The sequence below is a fragment of the Globicephala melas genome, chromosome 16, assembly GCF_963455315.2.
Source record: "Globicephala melas chromosome 16, mGloMel1.2, whole genome shotgun sequence".
In the NCBI taxonomy this organism is placed as follows: Eukaryota; Metazoa; Chordata; class Mammalia; order Artiodactyla; family Delphinidae; genus Globicephala; species Globicephala melas.
The window spans coordinates 80,718,314-80,735,041 of record NC_083329.1 but is presented as its reverse complement, the minus strand read 5'-3'; the positions used below and the strand labels follow the sequence as shown (position 1 = coordinate 80,735,041).

At 48.6% G+C, this 16,728-nt stretch overlaps 1 protein-coding gene across 3 annotated transcripts in view; it reads left to right on the top strand.

Moving 5' to 3' along the window:
* DISC1 (DISC1 scaffold protein) overlaps positions 1-16,728 on the top strand; it is a 348,149-nt gene that overhangs the window by 185,713 nt on the left and 145,708 nt on the right. The window contains exon 10 of one of the 3 annotated variants that reach the window (XM_060286276.1): positions 9,664-9,745. The exons of the other annotated variants lie outside the window; for them this stretch is intronic. Within the exon in view, the coding sequence (XP_060142259.1) occupies positions 9,664-9,686 (23 nt within the window). The 3' untranslated portion in view covers positions 9,687-9,745. Of the gene's footprint in view, positions 1-9,663; positions 9,746-16,728 lie in introns of those variants that run through there. 3 annotated transcript variants of the gene reach the window in all.

Here is a 16,728-nt window from a genome sequence, read left to right as displayed (position 1 = left end):
CGTTATAGATTATTACAAGATATTGAGTAGAGTTCCCCGTGCTATACAGTACATCCGCGTTGGTTACCTATTTTATATTATATATAGTAGTGTGTATCTATTAATCCCAAACTCCTAATTGATCCCTCCCCTCCACCGTTGGTAGCTCTTTAATGACTGCATCTTGATGATGTCACTCAAGATCAAATTCAGGTCACAGGATGTACAGAAGATTTCAGTAACTCGTGCTATCTCTCCGTTTTCATCTCCTAGGACACTCTCGTGTTACTTGCATTATTAATAAGACAAATACTGTTCTATTATCTTTTGATTGATCACGTTTATGTGCTACACTGTGTTCGTTCTCTCTGAATACCATGTTCTTTAAGAATCAAATTGAGATATATCATCTCACAGTAGGTTCCTTTTCCCTCAACTTTTTGTTCACTCATCTGTAGGCTTTGGAAACGTCACAGATATTTACAATATTGACTAGAACCAGTGGTATGCTGATAAATGCTGACTAACAAGTTCTCCAGGAAAAAAAAAAAAAAAAAGCATTGAGTTGCAAGGTCTACCATTTCCGTGGTGTAAATGGCTAATTTCCAGCTACCAGTGGTTTAACGGGTATCTCTGAAAATTCTTGAAAATTTACCCATCAGCCCTCTGCCAGGGGTATGAGCTGGCTGCAAACACGAACTGGCCGAGTTTAGGGACCCCGCCCTATAACTGGGATCCTACCACATTTGTCCTTTTGCGGTACAGTATCTTCTTTGAAAGCAAAATGAACAGAACCTTTCCGTGGGAGAAGTCAGCTCCGTAGACAACGTGGCCCCTGGAATTACTTTAAAGTATTGCTTTAAAGATTATGAAAAGCGTTAATGATTTCACTTCTGGTTTACAAAGTAACCCTTTGTGTGAATGGTGGAGCTCCCGATGAACCTCAAGGACTGGGAATAGCTCTGGCGACTGGTATTGGGCAGAGCGGGGGGGGGGGGAGTTCTCTTGTCACTCATGGCAGCTGGGGCCCTTTGGGAGGATTCCCTGAATGGTGTCACTTTGGAACTCTAAAGAGGTGGACTCAAGAAACAACTGGTTAACAATAAAATGCACCTACTTTGACCATGTTAAAAAAAAAAAGAAATGACTGGTCAGTTTTCTGTTGTTTTAGTACAGCGGTCCCCAACCGTTTTGGCACCAGGGACCGGTTTCGTGGAAGACAGTTTTTCCACGGACCGGGGCGGGGCAGGGGACTTGTTTTGGGATGATTCAAGCGCACTACATTTATTGTGCACTTTATTTCTATTATTATTACATTGTAATACATAATGAAATAATTATACAACTCACCATAACGCTGACAGGAAGCGGAGCTCAGGCACTAATGCAAACGATGGGGAGCGGCTGTAAATACAGATGAAGCTGCGATCCTCGCCCGCTGCTCCCCTCCTGCTGTGCAGCCTGCCGGTTCCTAACAGGCCGCGGACCGGTACTGGTCCGTGGCCCGGGGATTGGGAACCCCTGTTTTAGTTGATCATTCCTGTTGAATTATTCGAGGATATCCTTCAGTATCCTGCTTATAAAAAGGCTTGGAGAATTTTTTCTCTCTGATCTCTGGGTGTCATTTCTATCTTCAGATAAAGTGTTTGGGGTATGATTGCTTTGTAATATTTTATCACTTACGAGCAGTATTTAGGCAACCCTTGTGTAATGTTATAGAAGCAGAACCAGAAGAACTTCTTTGTTCCTCTTTTCTTATAGAGGATTTAATAAATGTCTCTAAGCCATTTCAAGCGATCCGGGAAACTTCTGACCGTCTTTGTTGCATGTGGAAAAACATTTTGTTTAGCAGTATTTTCACATTACGAGCGTGGTCATCTCGAAACGACTTGCAGTGCAGAAGGATGATGGTAGCAACCGCCGTTTGCTGGGGTGCCTGGCACAGCTGGGAGGACTGGATGGACTTCACTTAGTTTGTCACCTTGAAGGTAAACGCTAGTGTTTTCAGTTTGCTGTGTAGGTAAAACCTACCCATGTTCACATGGCAAGTAAGTGACAAGAGCTGCTGTTTGAACCAGTTTTGCCTGACTCCAGAAGGCTTGCTCTGGTTTTCATATGATCAGTGGTCTCCCCATTTTGATAAGGGGTAATAAACAACAAACGTGCCCTCATCAGCTTCTGGGTCAGCCCCAAGGGCAGCAGGCACAAAGTTCATAACGATGCCCCCTCGGGGCCTGCAGCCTTCATTGCCAGAAAAATGTCGGGTTCATAAGCATCCAGTTATGATTGACATCGTTTATAAAACGTTCTTTTAATGAAAGTATAGTTTCATGTCAAATTCAGATAAATTTGAACGATTACTTTTAATAAGACGGTGGGGTTTCTTTCCGATCGTTTGTGTAGATTAAAGTCATAAGACTGTCAAGAGACAGATCACAACTTCTTTCCAACACCAGAATCTTTAGACTAGGTCATTTGTTTCTTTGTCCTGAACTTTTCAGAAAGTAGGGCAATGAGTCCCTTGTCTCTACTCTCTGTAAGAAGAAAAGGAAGCTCTGCCAGTGTCTAGTTTATTCCCAGTCCCCCGGGGCATGATGGGGAGGGATAGAACCAGCTAGGTCAGAAGTCCACAAGAGGAAACTCAGAATAAAGAGGGTACTGGGTTCTTCCCTTACTTGGGGAGATCTCTGCCCCTAAAGAGAAAAATACCCCTTGCAAGTCTTGCACAGGGGAATTCTGTTTTAGTGCCTTTTCAGATGAAATGACTGTAATGGCTGACACCATAGGTACTTTTTAATGAAGATCTTTTTCATACATCCTTTTGCAGAGAACAGCCAGCTAGCAATATATAAGCATCTGAGCTTAAACGTAGTTTTAGCCGTGCAAGATTAACAATATAAAACATGCGAGACTCATCCTACTTATACAGTGATATTCCTAAGTTTTCATTACTCTCATTTCTGAGGGGAAATTTTCAGATGAAAGAAGGAAGAAAGTTTAGAAGTTTTCACCCCCTGCCCCAGGTCATGCTCGCATGTATCTTGTCTGGATTTCAAGAAAGGCTTGGTCTTCCATTTATATGACTCATCAGAGTTGCCTCTATTTTCTACCTATTGGGATTGTCGTCAGAAAATCTGAGGAAGGGATATGACATCATTTTTTTCAGGACCGCACTGCATGCATGCGTGTTTAAAAAGAATGGGTGGTAAGAAGAACATCTTACCCAAAATTCTTGTACCTTGTTCTCCCAAGTTGCTTTTTGTTCGGACATGTTCAGCTTTTCATTCCGCATTGGCAGATTAGTCCACAAAGGGAAGAGAGAATTTTAAAAATTGGGCGGATAATATCGTAACCTTAGTACAATTGAATCTTTTCTTGGAAGTTTTTCAGTTCCGCAGCTGGGGATAGTACCTTACTCCATGACCAGTTTTCGGCTCAGATCACAGAAAGATGATTGACAGCCTTTAGAGATCCCCTAGTGAGTTGGCCGTATGAAGGTTCAAGCTGAGGCCCCGAGCAGTCATGCCCCTGGCCAGGGTCCTACAGCTCGTGAGCGGTTGAGCTGTGATGAGAACCCATCTTCCCAGTGCTGTGCTGGAGCTGGTGTCATACAAGCGTGCTGACTTGGTGAGTCTGGTAAATTGCCATGTGCTGATTTCATATTTGAAGTCCACGTGTCTGTGTCTGCTTTGGAAGGGAGTTTTCTTGTACCATTCATTCGTGGCCACTCTTCACGTGTGCCCAAGACCACCAGATACATTGGCCAGTAATTGTGTTTACACCCGTTTGTTGATAGGTCAGTATTCAGTGCTGTCAGGAAACCAAAGGAGGTTAAGAAGTCCCAGAGGCTGGTTCAAGAGGTTCACGTAACGTGTTGCCTCATTAAGTCTTGGTTGCATTACGAGTCTTAATCCACGATACGATACTCTTTAGCCCAAGAAAATAAACATTAGGTTGAGATTTGAAAGCACAAGAACTAATTAATCTGCAGATTGGCATATATTTCCTTGGCGATATAGGCCAGGTCCACAAAACAAGAACGCCCCATCCCTCTGCCCAGCCTCTGTCCTACTTGCTGTCTCTACGAACTGGCCGAGTGTAGGGACCCCGCCCTGTAACTGGGATCCTACCACATTTGTCCTTTTGCGGTACAGTATCTTCTTTGAAAGCAAAATGAACAGAACCTTTCCGTGGGAGAAGTCAGCTCCGTAGACAACGTGGCCCCTGGAATCAGCTCATCTCAGAAGATGGGGAGGGTTGGGAGTGTAGTCTGCAAGCACATCTGTTTACAAGTCTTAGATGTTCCTTGTTTGTGTGTGGTCACCTTAGGCTTCCTGAAAGTGTGTGAGGCCAGTCCTTCTAGGTCGCCTGTGGTTCACAGCGTCCTGTTCTCAGTCTTGGGCTATAGGTGTCATCGCCCTGACACTATCCTAATAAAAAGCAGACAGGGATGACCGTTACTCCGGAGCCCAGACCTCTGATTATGAGGCTTGGCACTCACGCATCCCTCGCGGCCTGTGGTCCTGCCCCAGCTGTCCATAACCTATGCACTCAGAGCATCGAGAGTGGAGGACTTGGGGCTTGTCCAGCCAGAAGAATTGTGTCAGCTCTGCTGTGGAATAGCTGGGTGACTGTCACTTTGCTCCTTCCAACTGGAGATTTCTCACCTGGAATACAAGGAGGCTGGACATCTCTGAAGTCACTTCAAGCACAAATGTAACAATTCTCTGATTTATTAAAACAATTACAATAACGACGAGCGTTCTAACATGTGTTACAAGCTTCAGGCACTTTCGAAGTCCTTTTGCCTTTACTGTTACAGCTACCTTAGGAAATAGGTACTGGACACAGAGAATTACTAAGTTGCCCAAGGGCAGCCTGAAAGCCAGGGAACTGTGCCTGGAACGCAGTGTCTGACTCCAGAGCCCAGTTTTCAACGACAGTAGCACTACATTGAAAAAGCATTGAAAAGAAATCATGTCACATCTTATTGTGATGTCACAATAAGAAGCAAAAAGCACCTCTTCTACCCTCTAGCCATCGTGCTTTGTATAGATTCTTCTAACCTTGATGAAAGGATGTACTAAATCTGTCATTAAAGTAATAATAGTGTTTCATAGACAGGGAGGGGAATTAGGGAATAGCATCCTTGTGGCTCTCTGGACACTAGAGGCCTCCCTGGCAAAGCTTACTGTCCGCGCGTCCTCTACCTCAGGAGGGCACAAGTTCCTGGGACCAACTTCCAAAGAAGCACATGGCGTTTCGAGGACTCCACGTATCAACATGGGTCAGCCAGTCATGATTCCTGTAAAATTCAGAATAAAACTAACAGATAAATAAACACAATCACACTCTTCCTTGATAATGTCACAGCCTTCTTCCCTGGCTCTGCGTGTTTTCCTACAGCCCACCTTGCTGCAGTGTCCCAGATGGCTGTCTTTTTAGCAGCAGAGAGACTTAAGCCTGATAATGAGGGATATTTTATTTAAATCCACTCTTTATCTTTCATTACTTATTCACATGTACGTTTCGCGATCACACTGCCATCCCATGTGATGGGAAATCAGACAGATTTGAAGAAAGCAATTGTTTAATATTCAACGGATATACCTATTTTGCTTCAGACAAGAATAAGCAGCACGAAAGAGCTGGGGCTGGCTCGTGGAAGGCTCCCTGTGCCTGGATCCTAGAGCCATTTGGAACTGTGTTTAAAAATAATAGTAGAGGGGGGCTTCCCTGGTGGCGCAGTGGTTGAGAGTGCGCCTGCCGATGCAGGGGACACGGGTTCGTGCCCCGGTCCGGGAGGATCCCGCGTGCCGCGGAGCGGCTGGGCCTGTGAGCCATGGCCGCTGAGCCTGCGCGTCCGGAGCCTGTGCTCCGCAGTGGGGGAGGCCACAGCAGTGAGAGGCCCGCGTACCGCAAAAAAAAAAAAAAAAAAAAAAATAGTAGAGGGAATCGCAAGGTACCTGGGAGAAACAGCAGTGCCTGTTCAGCCACGGGAGAGTCCAGTGAGGTACAGAGTTTCATTAGTTGGGATGTTGATAAACCCGCCTGAGTGTGCAGGACAAGAGGGGTTCATTGTTCAGCCCCATGGCCCGGGTGTCATCGTCCTGCTGCCTCTCCTACTGTGTCTCTACGTAAAACAGGTCTTCCCATACGGTTATATTTGCTTAGGAAAAGATGTTAAGCCCTTGTAAATGATTCTAGACGGAAGCACTGCAAAGCCTGGTTAGGAGGCAATCACAGTTCTGTGTTTGGTTTAATACAAGGACCATCTTTTTAATCCACTGAGCCTTGAATCATTCGTTTGGTTCAGATCATCTCTAGAAAGTGAGCAGAACACTTGAAACCCCACTCCTGGGAAAAGGGACAGAAAAGTCCACCCCCGCCACCGTTAGCATCCCTCTGCTGACAACCCATTTGCTTTGCAAGGAGTGCGTCTTGGTGCTGCGTGAACGTCAAAGGTCCTGCTTAGCTGACACGGCAAAACCCCAAACGCAAACAAAAAACACACATAGAACACAAACCTCAGAGGACACTCATCTCTGGGGGAATAAAAATAAACAGTTATTTCTGCTTTTGAACAAGCCACGTGCATGTGGCTGGAATTCGTACCCGGCCCCAAACCCTTCTCGCTTCCCTGTGTGGACCTGCCTTCTGTGTCTCTCTCTTTTCTGTCTCATTTTTACCTGTTTCCTCCCTCTCCTCTCCCACTCCTTCCTTTATTCCTCTTCTCCCCTTCCATCCCTTTTCTCCTCCTTTTATTTCTTTCTCATCTCTCTTTACTCCTTCTTCTGGTTGTGGTTGCCTGGTGGGCAGGATCCGGCCCAAGGCCTGCACTGGCTCCTGGGCCGGCTTTAGACCCTTCCAGCCGTGCATCCTCAAAGCAGCCGTTAGCATAAACAGACTTTAGTTTTGTTGCTGTCTTTGCCAGAGAGGTGAAGAAGATACTGACGTGAAATCCAGTCCAGGGCCTTTAGAAAGGGTCAGTGGTTGTATGGTTTTTGGAACTAGTGATGGGAAGTGCTGAGCTGGTACACAGCACCGCTCTACCACCCCGGAGGTCATCTGACTGTTACCACAGAGCTGGTAATAATTAGGACGAGAACTGGGGTAGGTAGCGCCTCCCCCCCCCCGCCCCGCCCCGCCCGGGTGGGTAGCGCCTTTCACCCCCCCCCCCGCCCCCCGCTTCCGTGAGTGGAAAGAGGAAAGGATACTGTTGGACCCGTAATGGGGGGTTCTTCAGCTTAGTAGAGAGAGTGCTGACCTTGACGAGACGCAGTCTAGGGGGAAAATGCTCAGAAACATCAGGCTGCTGGAGCGGGGGAGGGAGGAGGGGGGATGACAGGCAGCGGAATTAGCAGATGGTTGGCCCTGGGAGGAGTGTGTCTAGTTTTCCCAGCCACGCTTCTCTCAGAAGCACAACAGTGATCGTCGGCCCTGGCAAGGATTATGTAACCCGCGGCCTGGAGGTTTTCAGGGTTACAGGCTCCTCGTGAAGACCTTGAGACGAAACGGTTCGGGCCTGGGTTCCTGGGAGGAGTCTCGCCTTACCTCAGTCGTCACCAGTGTTCTCTGGATGAAAGCTCTTACTGTCCCTGGTCCCTGGAGGAGAGCTGGCACCTGAGGAACCTAGTCCGAGGCTGGACTTCAAGAAGGAAGACGTTAGAAGAGGAAGCATCTCTAGGGGGTGCTCCTGGAGTCCACAAGGGCTGGGTGTACGGGGCCTGAGGTCCTGCGAGCCCGGGCGCAGGTGGGTCTCTGAGGGGATGGGAAGCCAGAGGAGAGTGAGGCAGGCACCGAGGTGAGGTGTGAACGCCTGGTACCACCGGGAGGGCTCTTGCTGTGGGAGCATCCTTCCCAGGGTGGGGCAAAGGTGGCAAAGATATCCACTCCATTCACTCGGGGTAGGACTGGCCCTCCTCCTCCCGGGGGCCAGAGCCAGCCTGGCGAGCGCATGGGGCTCCTTTGGGCATCCCGTGTAGTGCTCAGAATAAAACATGGACAGACTGTTACGATTTTAATGTTCTTTCTTAGACCAGAGAGGCAGAAGGTTCTAATTATTGATGCCCGTCTTCTCTCCTTTCCCCTGAGCGCGTCAGATGATCTTGGGGCGGGGGGGGGGGGGGTTGGTGGGTGGAGCGGTGCTGTGTCTCACCCGCGTGTGCTCAGTAGGTGGCCAGCCTGCGCAGGCCTCGTGGGACTTGTCCTCAGGGCCTGCGCTCTCTGCTGTGTCGCCCTGAGCCTGTGCCATGAAGGCCACTGGACCAGGGGGCGTGGCTGGCTGTAGCTCCTTCTGTCCCTGCCTGGGGCCGGCTTGACGAGGAGTGACCGTTGGCCGCAGCCTATACAGGCCACAAAAACCTGTTCATGAAGACAAGCTAGAATGATGGACACGGGGGATATACGTATACGTATGGCTGAGTCACTTTGCTGTACAGCGGAAACGAACACAACATTGTAAAGCAACTCTACTCCAATAAAAATTAATTATAAAAAAGAATGGTGGACATACTCTCACTATGGCTAGCATGCTAATGCACTACAGCTCTGCTTTTAGAGGTGAGCAGTTAACCTGTTTTTTCCCTTATTGTGCCATCGTCCTGCCTTCCTAAACTGAGATATGCCTGGGGGTCTTTGTGAGCGGTGAAATGGCTTATTTTAAACATTGATTCGGATATTTTAAAGAATAAATATTTTTCTTAAAGTGATCTTCTGTATGGAATATCGTGACTTTAATTTTGCTCCAGGAATCCGGTCTCTGAGAATGAAGCCGCATCTTGCGTTTCGGGGTGCGCGCCCAGCGTTTTTCTGCCTGCTCCTGTTGAGGATGGGCTGAGGCCGGGTGGGCGTGGACCAGGCTCACCGAGACCTTCCAGGGCCTTCGGTGCGGGCCTCCCCCGCTGATGCAGCAGCCCAGGGACCTGCCATCTTCCCCTTCTTGCTGGGTTGCTGCCTGGAGCCTGGAGTGACAGGTTCCCCCTGGATTGGGCTCTATACGCTGTGCAACCTTTAGTTGGCATTGTCTCCTCAGGGTTTTGGTGGGTTCTGAGGGCAGGGGTAAGAGAAGAATAGAAAGTTCTGGGCCTTTGCAGGGAGAGGAGACCCCGCTGGGCAGAGGGAAGGGTGTGGGAGCAGTTGCTGGCTGGGCACAGACCCCCGCGTTCCCTTTGGTGCATTTGGTCAGGGCGCCGCCAGTGGTGACTCAGCCTTCTGCCCACGGGTGTGGGGCAGCTCTCTGGCCAGGACCACGCCATTGGTGGAGGAGAACAGTTGCGTTCAGACCATCTGTGGCTGGTGGCACCTTCCCGTTGGTGGGTTCTACCACGATGGGCCGACCCTGTCTTCGTAGCCACCTCTTTGCCTGGTGAACTGCCCCATTACTGTCTTGAAACCGAACCTGCGGCCTTTGCAGCGCACCCCTGTCTGCTGGGGGAGGTTAATTCCAGCAGCCTCTGGCTCTGCTGTCAGGTTTGGACTTGCTTTCAGGTGTCCTCCGTGCTTTTCTCACGTCCAGTATAATCCCTCACCTCCAGCCCTCGTTTGGATTCCTGACACTCACGGTTTCTTCCGCTGGACTGGCTTTTGCTTTGGGTTGTAGGGCTGTGTGCATTGTAGAAGCCACGTGATCAAGGTCGCATCTTACATGTTTTTCTTCCTTTTAATGATCAAGTTTGCTTTCAGGTCACCCAGACAGAGCGTTCTGAGTCCAGGTTGAATGTCTGCACACCAAGGTTCGTACGCCAGTGTGACACCAAGATGCCTCATCGACACGTCCCCAGGGCCGCCCCCTGCTCCTCCTGCCTGTCTCCCCACAGGTGCCCTGATTTCCTGGTTGCATTTCTGAGTCCTTTGTTCTTGGGGTTGAACGCTAACTCGGTAACTGATGAAAATGTTTGTGTGTCGTGTCCTACCTGGAGCGCGGAGCGCGTGCCGTCAGCTTTCTGCAGGCGCGTTGGAAGGGAATATTGCTTTGATCTGGATAAACAGCCCATAATAGTCTTCAGACTCAGTGTCATGCTGGGAGAGCGTGCCCTGCAAGATCAGTCCGTCACAGGTGGCCTGCAGCTACTGCAGGTTCCTTCCGGCCTGGCCCCGAGGCAGTGAGATGGGCCTGGCCGGTCCCTCTGCTTTTGGGGTAGCATCGGAAATAGTCTTATCTCTGGGGTCATGTGCTTGGGGAACTAAGATGCCTAACTCAGCACTGACTGACAGCCTCTCACCACAGTAGAATGATTTTCCATCCATTTCCCCTGTTTCGGGGGCCCAACCGCGTGCCCTCCGGGAGTGGGCAAGCCCCCTGCTGAGGCTGCGTCTCCTGAACTAGGAAAGCCACACCCGTGGTGCTGGGCGGTCACTGTCAAGGGAGAGGGAGAGAAGTAAACTCAGCCCGCGGCCTGCCTTGCAGCCGCCTTGGCCCAGCCGGCGCTGCCGTCGGGTCCCTAATCTGACGGGGGCAGGGCGCTGATTCTTAATCTGCCTGCCCAGAACCCCATGTACTTCTCCGGGATCGACCCCCCGCCCCAGCCTCTGCTGTAGCACTCACTCAGACCTATGTGACCTCTGACCCTGGTACCCTGAGCCACGTCGGTGCTAAGGTGCCAGCCCTGCCCTTGTAAGAACAGACATCCAGGTCGATGCTGGCGTTGAACGATAGAGTACATTTGGGGCATGTGTGGTGTGTGTGGTGTGTGTCGTGGGTGTGTGGGGTGTGGAGTCGGGGCATGAGGTCACTTAGGAATTGCTCCCAGAGCCTCGTGGTGGCACAGGGTGGCTGCCACTGCTCCTGGCGTCTCCCTCCTCTCCACACCTGACATGACCCTCAAGGGGAGCCCCTGCCTGTGGGCACTGGATTCACTTTTGGAGGTTCCAGACACCCCATCTCACCCCCGCAGGTGAGCCCTGGGCGTCCTCCGGTCTTTCTGCGGTTGTGCGGCGCCCAGACCCTCGCCCGTGTGGCGGGCAGTTCCGTGGGTGGTGCGTGGGGAGCCTTCTCCACACCCCTGCTCTGCAGCACGCAGGCAGCCTGATTGATGCGGTCTCTGCGGACGCAATTGTCCGGGCAGATCAATTCCCGTGTCTCAAAAGTGAGAATTTTGCCTTGGTACTTGATCGTCTACTCTGTTCAATTATGTAGGCATTTTACATCGGCTTTCTTTCATTATTTTCAAAAATTCCTCATCTTAGTAATGAAAAACAATATATGTGTCATACTGGTTCTTGTTGTAAGCTTCATTTCTCTCCATTCACTTGAAAACTCTTGCTTATCACTCCCAGCCCCTTTGATTGATTTAGCTATTGGAAGAGCTCCTCCAATCCGACTCTGGTCTCCTGGTCCCTCCGTGTCTGGGTCCCTAACAGGTCCACGGTCTGACGTGGCTGAAGACAGAGCGACAGAGATTCTTTATTTTGAAAGCGCCTGCGGAATAGGTTGGAGGATGTCTTTCTAGGGCTGAAGTTGTAGCTATTTCCTAGACTTACACGTTTATGTTCCACTCCTTGACCCACCGCTGTCTGAAATTCGGCTGTTGTTTGCCTCCTGTTCGCCTTTGTGTCCCTCTTTCCATCTGTTCTTAAAACAAAGAAGAACAACAAAGCAAGTGAGTTTTATTTTAAACCAGTCCAGGTAACAGGAACACAACCTCGACAGTGCTTTGGGAACCAGTAGAAGAATATTGTCGTTAATTACTCGCCTACTTAACTCATTTTCCATATACAGTCTATTATTGGGGTTACTGCATATTTCAAGGTAAGTGCGTGTTTCTGAGACAGGTTCCTTTACCCCAGAGAAGCAATTGTCTAAGCAATTGGTTTTGACATATGCTCTCAGTGTTAATACTTCCTTTTACGTTCTAAAATAATTTCCTGTTGCATGTAATTTCCCGCCACCACGTATAAAGATGTATTCCAGGCATCCTCTCGTGAGCTTCAGTTTATTTCCCACAGAGGCGGTCGTGGAAGATCACTAGAGGGGCCCTGACACCCTTCCCTTGCAGCTGTGGAAGGGACTCCACACCTGAGCCCAGCCCCACAAGGGTCCTCTCTTCGCCCAGACCCTGACAAGACCTGCATACGTCACCATTTTAAGGAGCCCTGAGGAGGAGAAACCTCATGATCTAACGTGGAGTCACCACGAGCGATTTGGGCATCCTTCTTCATCAGGACCTGATGAGAGACGAGGAAGAGAGAGGGGGCAGAATGATCAACAGGGGTTCCTGGTTATTCTAAAGCGGAGAACAGGTTAGGGATTTCTAGTAGGGCGACACATCAGAAGCAAAGCAGAAGTGGGCCTGGTGAGCAGTCCCGGGGCTGTGTCTCAGCACCTTTGGCCAAGCGCCCACCCAGCATCCCTGTCCAGCGCCCCATCATGGCAGGACTTATGCACCAGCCCATGAATGATGTAAAAACTGGAGTGAAGGCAGTACTCCTAGAACGTAACAGAGCCATCAGGTAAGGGACTGAGTAGAAAGGGTTTAGGATTACAAGCACAGGTTTTACCAACGGTAAAGCATCTTCGGAAACCCATTAAGGAACATTGACATAATAAATTTCAAGCTGTTAAAGGAAAAATCTACCTCACAATCAGATCTTTCCAATAGAGCAGGGGGCCCCAACCCCTGGGCCACGGACCCGTACGCTTCCGCTCTCTTGTCCCCCACCACCTCCCTTTATTCCCCCCATTGCTCATGGTGAAGTGAGGAGCCTTCGGGGATTGTGGGGTGTGTACAGCATGCCCACGGCTTAGGAGAGACGGTTCTATCTGGATGGAGAACAGTCCCAGTGGGAGCCATAGAACAGGTGCTGATTTTATACCCAGCTAAAGGGCCACGCTGGAGGGAGAGTAGACTGGGGGCTCCGTGATCAAAGGGCCAAGTCAGCAGTCACAGGGAAATCTCCCCCACAAGAGATGGGCTGAAAATGAGAAGGGAGACATTTAGCATAATATGAGGATGCCCTTCTCCATCGAGACGTCTATAACGTGTTATGACACCCACAATTCTGGCTATGGCTAAAAAGAGTCTGTCTTTTTAGCCCAAACCTGTACAGCTAGAAGGATTAATTGGATGGTCCCATATGTCATTTTTATTTATAATATTCATGATCTGATCTAGACAATGGACAAGTTATGCTATGACTCTGAACACTAAAGGGATAAGATCATGTTCTACTTAGTTACTCATCATGAATTTAGTAGCTAAATTCAGTGTACATTAGGACTAAACCTTATCTCCATTACTGTTTTTTTTTTTAATTTTTTTTAATTTTTGGCTGCATTGGGTCTTCGTTGCTGCGCACGGGCTTTCTCTAGTTGCAGTGAGCAGGGGCTACTCCTCGTTGTGGTGCGCGGGCTTCTCATCGCGGTGGCTTCTCTTGCTGTGGAGCACGGGCTCTAGGCACGTGGGCTTCAGTAGTTGTGGCTCACGGTCTCTAGAGCACATGCTCTGTAGTTGTGGTGCACGGGCTTAGTTGCTCTGCGGCATGTGGGATCTTCCTGGACCAGTGCTCGAACCCGTGTCTTCTGCACTGGCAGGCGGATTCTTAACCACTGCGCCACCAGGGAAGTCCCATCCGTTACTGTTTAAAGAAAAGTCAAGACATAGGCATCCAAAGTTTTGTTTTGTTTTTGTTTTTTGATAACACAGGGACACAATTTAGTGATTCTAATGTATTTTTTGTAGTTTGTTTTTTCAAGGTAGGTGTCATAAACATTCAAATAATCCATCTTTTAAAAAGTACATTTACAACATCAAAAGAATTAAGATGAAATATAAATAAAACGTTTTGTTATTTTTGTAGCTCATTTACTGGCAGAGGGAAAGTAAGAAGTCTTTCTGTGTTCTGTCTGGGTAAAGGTCTGGATGCTGACTCGAGGTTGCCGTGCCCTCGTCCTGTCTCGGGTTCTTAGGAGCTGGGTTATTCGACACGTACTGGAGTGCTCTGAGTTCATGGTTCCTTGTCTGGGGGGGGGGGTGTTCAGTGGAGGTCGGCTGTCAGTATTATTTTAGGTACCCTCCACGAGGCTGTGTGAAGCGGCTGTCCACCATCCCTGGTGAAACATAGATGTTCAGATCCATTTTTCTCCTCCACGTAACTCTGCATGTCTGAGTTTACATTTAAACAAAACACAATTAGAGAATAGGCATGAATGACTGATCTGCGTGGATTAGCTTATTTCTGCTGAACAGAGGAAAATCAAAAGTGACTTAATAGCTAACTTCAAAGCTGTAGAGAGTGTATGGAAAACGGAAATTCCATGCTAAGTACCTCCATTCATATTCACGGAGGGCAAGATGAGGATAAATGAACTCAAATTGCAGCAGAAAGGAATTAGATCTTAAGAAGGAAACTTCATAACTTTAGAGGGTGGTCTTTTGAGATGTCTGATGCAAAGAAACGCTGCTGATGTCTTATGATGGCTCACTCTTTAAGCCCATAAGGTTTTCTGGAGTGAATATATACTACAAGGCAGGCGCTGGGCTTGGTGTTACAGATCCAGCGATGAACAGACAGATACGCACCCTGACTACGTGGCTTTGAAGTCTAGTGGGGAAGACAGATACTAGGCAAAGACACAAACGGGTAATTATAAACTGTGAAAAAGGGCCATGAAGGACAGTCCAAGAGTGTAAAATGGGCACCCAGTCTGGGGCCAGGGGTTAGAGGAAGATCTCTCCAAGGCTGAGTTGAGATCTGAAGGATGAATAGAAAGGAACAGGCGAAGGGAGCAGAATGTGTAGCCCAGGCCAGCTGAGGAGGCAGCCTTTGCGAGGACCCCAGGCCAAGGGAGCTGTGGCTTCAGAGCACGGAGAGAACAGCGAGGCCGGTGCACCTGGAGCCCAGAGAAAGGGAGAGGAGAGTGGGGAGCCCTGGGTTCAAATATAGCCAAGGACCCAACCAGGAAGGTTCTTTCCTGAAGCAAGTTTTAATGACTTGGATCTTTATATAAAGAGCAATGGAAAGTCATCAATGTCGTTTATTTTGTCTTTTTTTTTTTTTTTTTTTTTTAAGGTTAAGAGTAGCTTTCTTTGGATCTTGTAATGATGGGTGGTTTATTTATTTATTTATTTTAACATCTTTATTGGGGTATAATTGCTTTACAATTGTGTGTTAGTTTCTGCTTTATAACAAAGTGTATCAGTTATACATATACATATGTTCCCATATCTTGTCTTTTTTTTTTTTTTTAACTGAAGTATAACAAGCTGTCTTAGTCTGTTCGGCCTACTATGAAGAATGGCACAGACTGGCTGCCTTATAAGCAACATCAATTCATGTCTCACAGTTCTTGAGGCTGAAAGGCCAAGCTCGGGGGGCCAGCATGGTAGAGTTTCGGTGAGGACGTGCTTCCGGGTTGCAGACACGAACCTTCTCCTTGTGTCCTCACCTGGTGGGGCAGCAGAGAGCAGCGAGGGCTCCCTCGACTCTTACAGGGGCACTAATTCCTCCTGTGATGCAGGGACCTCATCTAATCCTGATCACCCTGCAAAGGCCCCGCCTCCTAATACCATCACATTCAGGGGTAGAGTTTCAACATATGAACTTGGGAGGGACACAAACGTTTACTCCACAGTCACGCCTACAGAAAAGTGCCTGTACGGGTCAGCTTATGAACTTTCACAGTGCACACATCATGTGGCCAGCACCCAGGCCAATAAACAGAACATTATTAACACCCCAGAACCTACCTGGTTACTAGCATGCTCCCAAGGTAACCCTTTCCTAGCTCGTAATGCCATAGACTGATTCTGACCATTTCTGAACTTTACGTAAATGGAGGCATACCCTGTATTCTTGGTTCAGCTGGTCTCGCTCAACAGTATGAGACACATCCACTTGCTGCTTGTAACAATAGATTACTATGTGAATATAACATAATTTATCCGTTCTACTGTTGATGGACATGTGGGTCACTTCCTGGGTTTGGCTATTTGGAATAGCGCTCCCGGGAACTACTTGGTGACTCAATTTCACTTTTCTAGTGGCTGTTTTTCTAACACTGGGATTTCTGGAATTTAAGGTGTACAACTCTTCCTTGACTTGCGATGGGGTCACTTCCCCGTGAGCCCACTCTAAGGTGAAAATACTGTAAACTGAAAACACATTGAATACACCTGACCTCCCCAGCATCGCGGCTCAGCCCAGCCTACCTTCACCGTGCTCAGAGCACTTCCATTTCGCCTGCCGTTGGGCAAAGTCATCGAACACAAGCCTCTCTTATAATAAAGTATTGAATGTCTATATAATTGATTAAATACCATACCGAAAGTGGAAAACAGTGGTCATCTGGGTCTAGCGTGGTTGTAAGCGTATCAGTCGTTTACCTTCGTGATCTCAGGGCTGACCGGGAGCTGCTGTTCACTGCCCAGCCTCACGAGAGAGGATCTCGGCACACATCACGAGCCTGGGAAGAAAGCACAATTCAGAAATCAGAGTAAGGTTTCTACTGAACGCACGTCGCTTTTGCACCGTCGGAAAGCTGAAAAATCCAGCCATCCTAAGTTCTGGGCCGTCTGAACGTGTGTTAAATTGTAACGCATCCTGACGAGCAGGTTTCTAAGGTGGCTGTTCTGATTTGCTCCCCTGTCAGCCACGTGTGAAAGTTTTTCATAGATTTTTCTGCAAACAGTGCCGTGATCGGATCTATGCTTTTCCAAGACCACGTGGGCCTCTAGGAGGAGAGTGGATTGTAGAGGGTGGCATGCCTGGAGGGACCCAGGTGGGCTGTCCCGGTGGGTCAGGGAGGGCGGG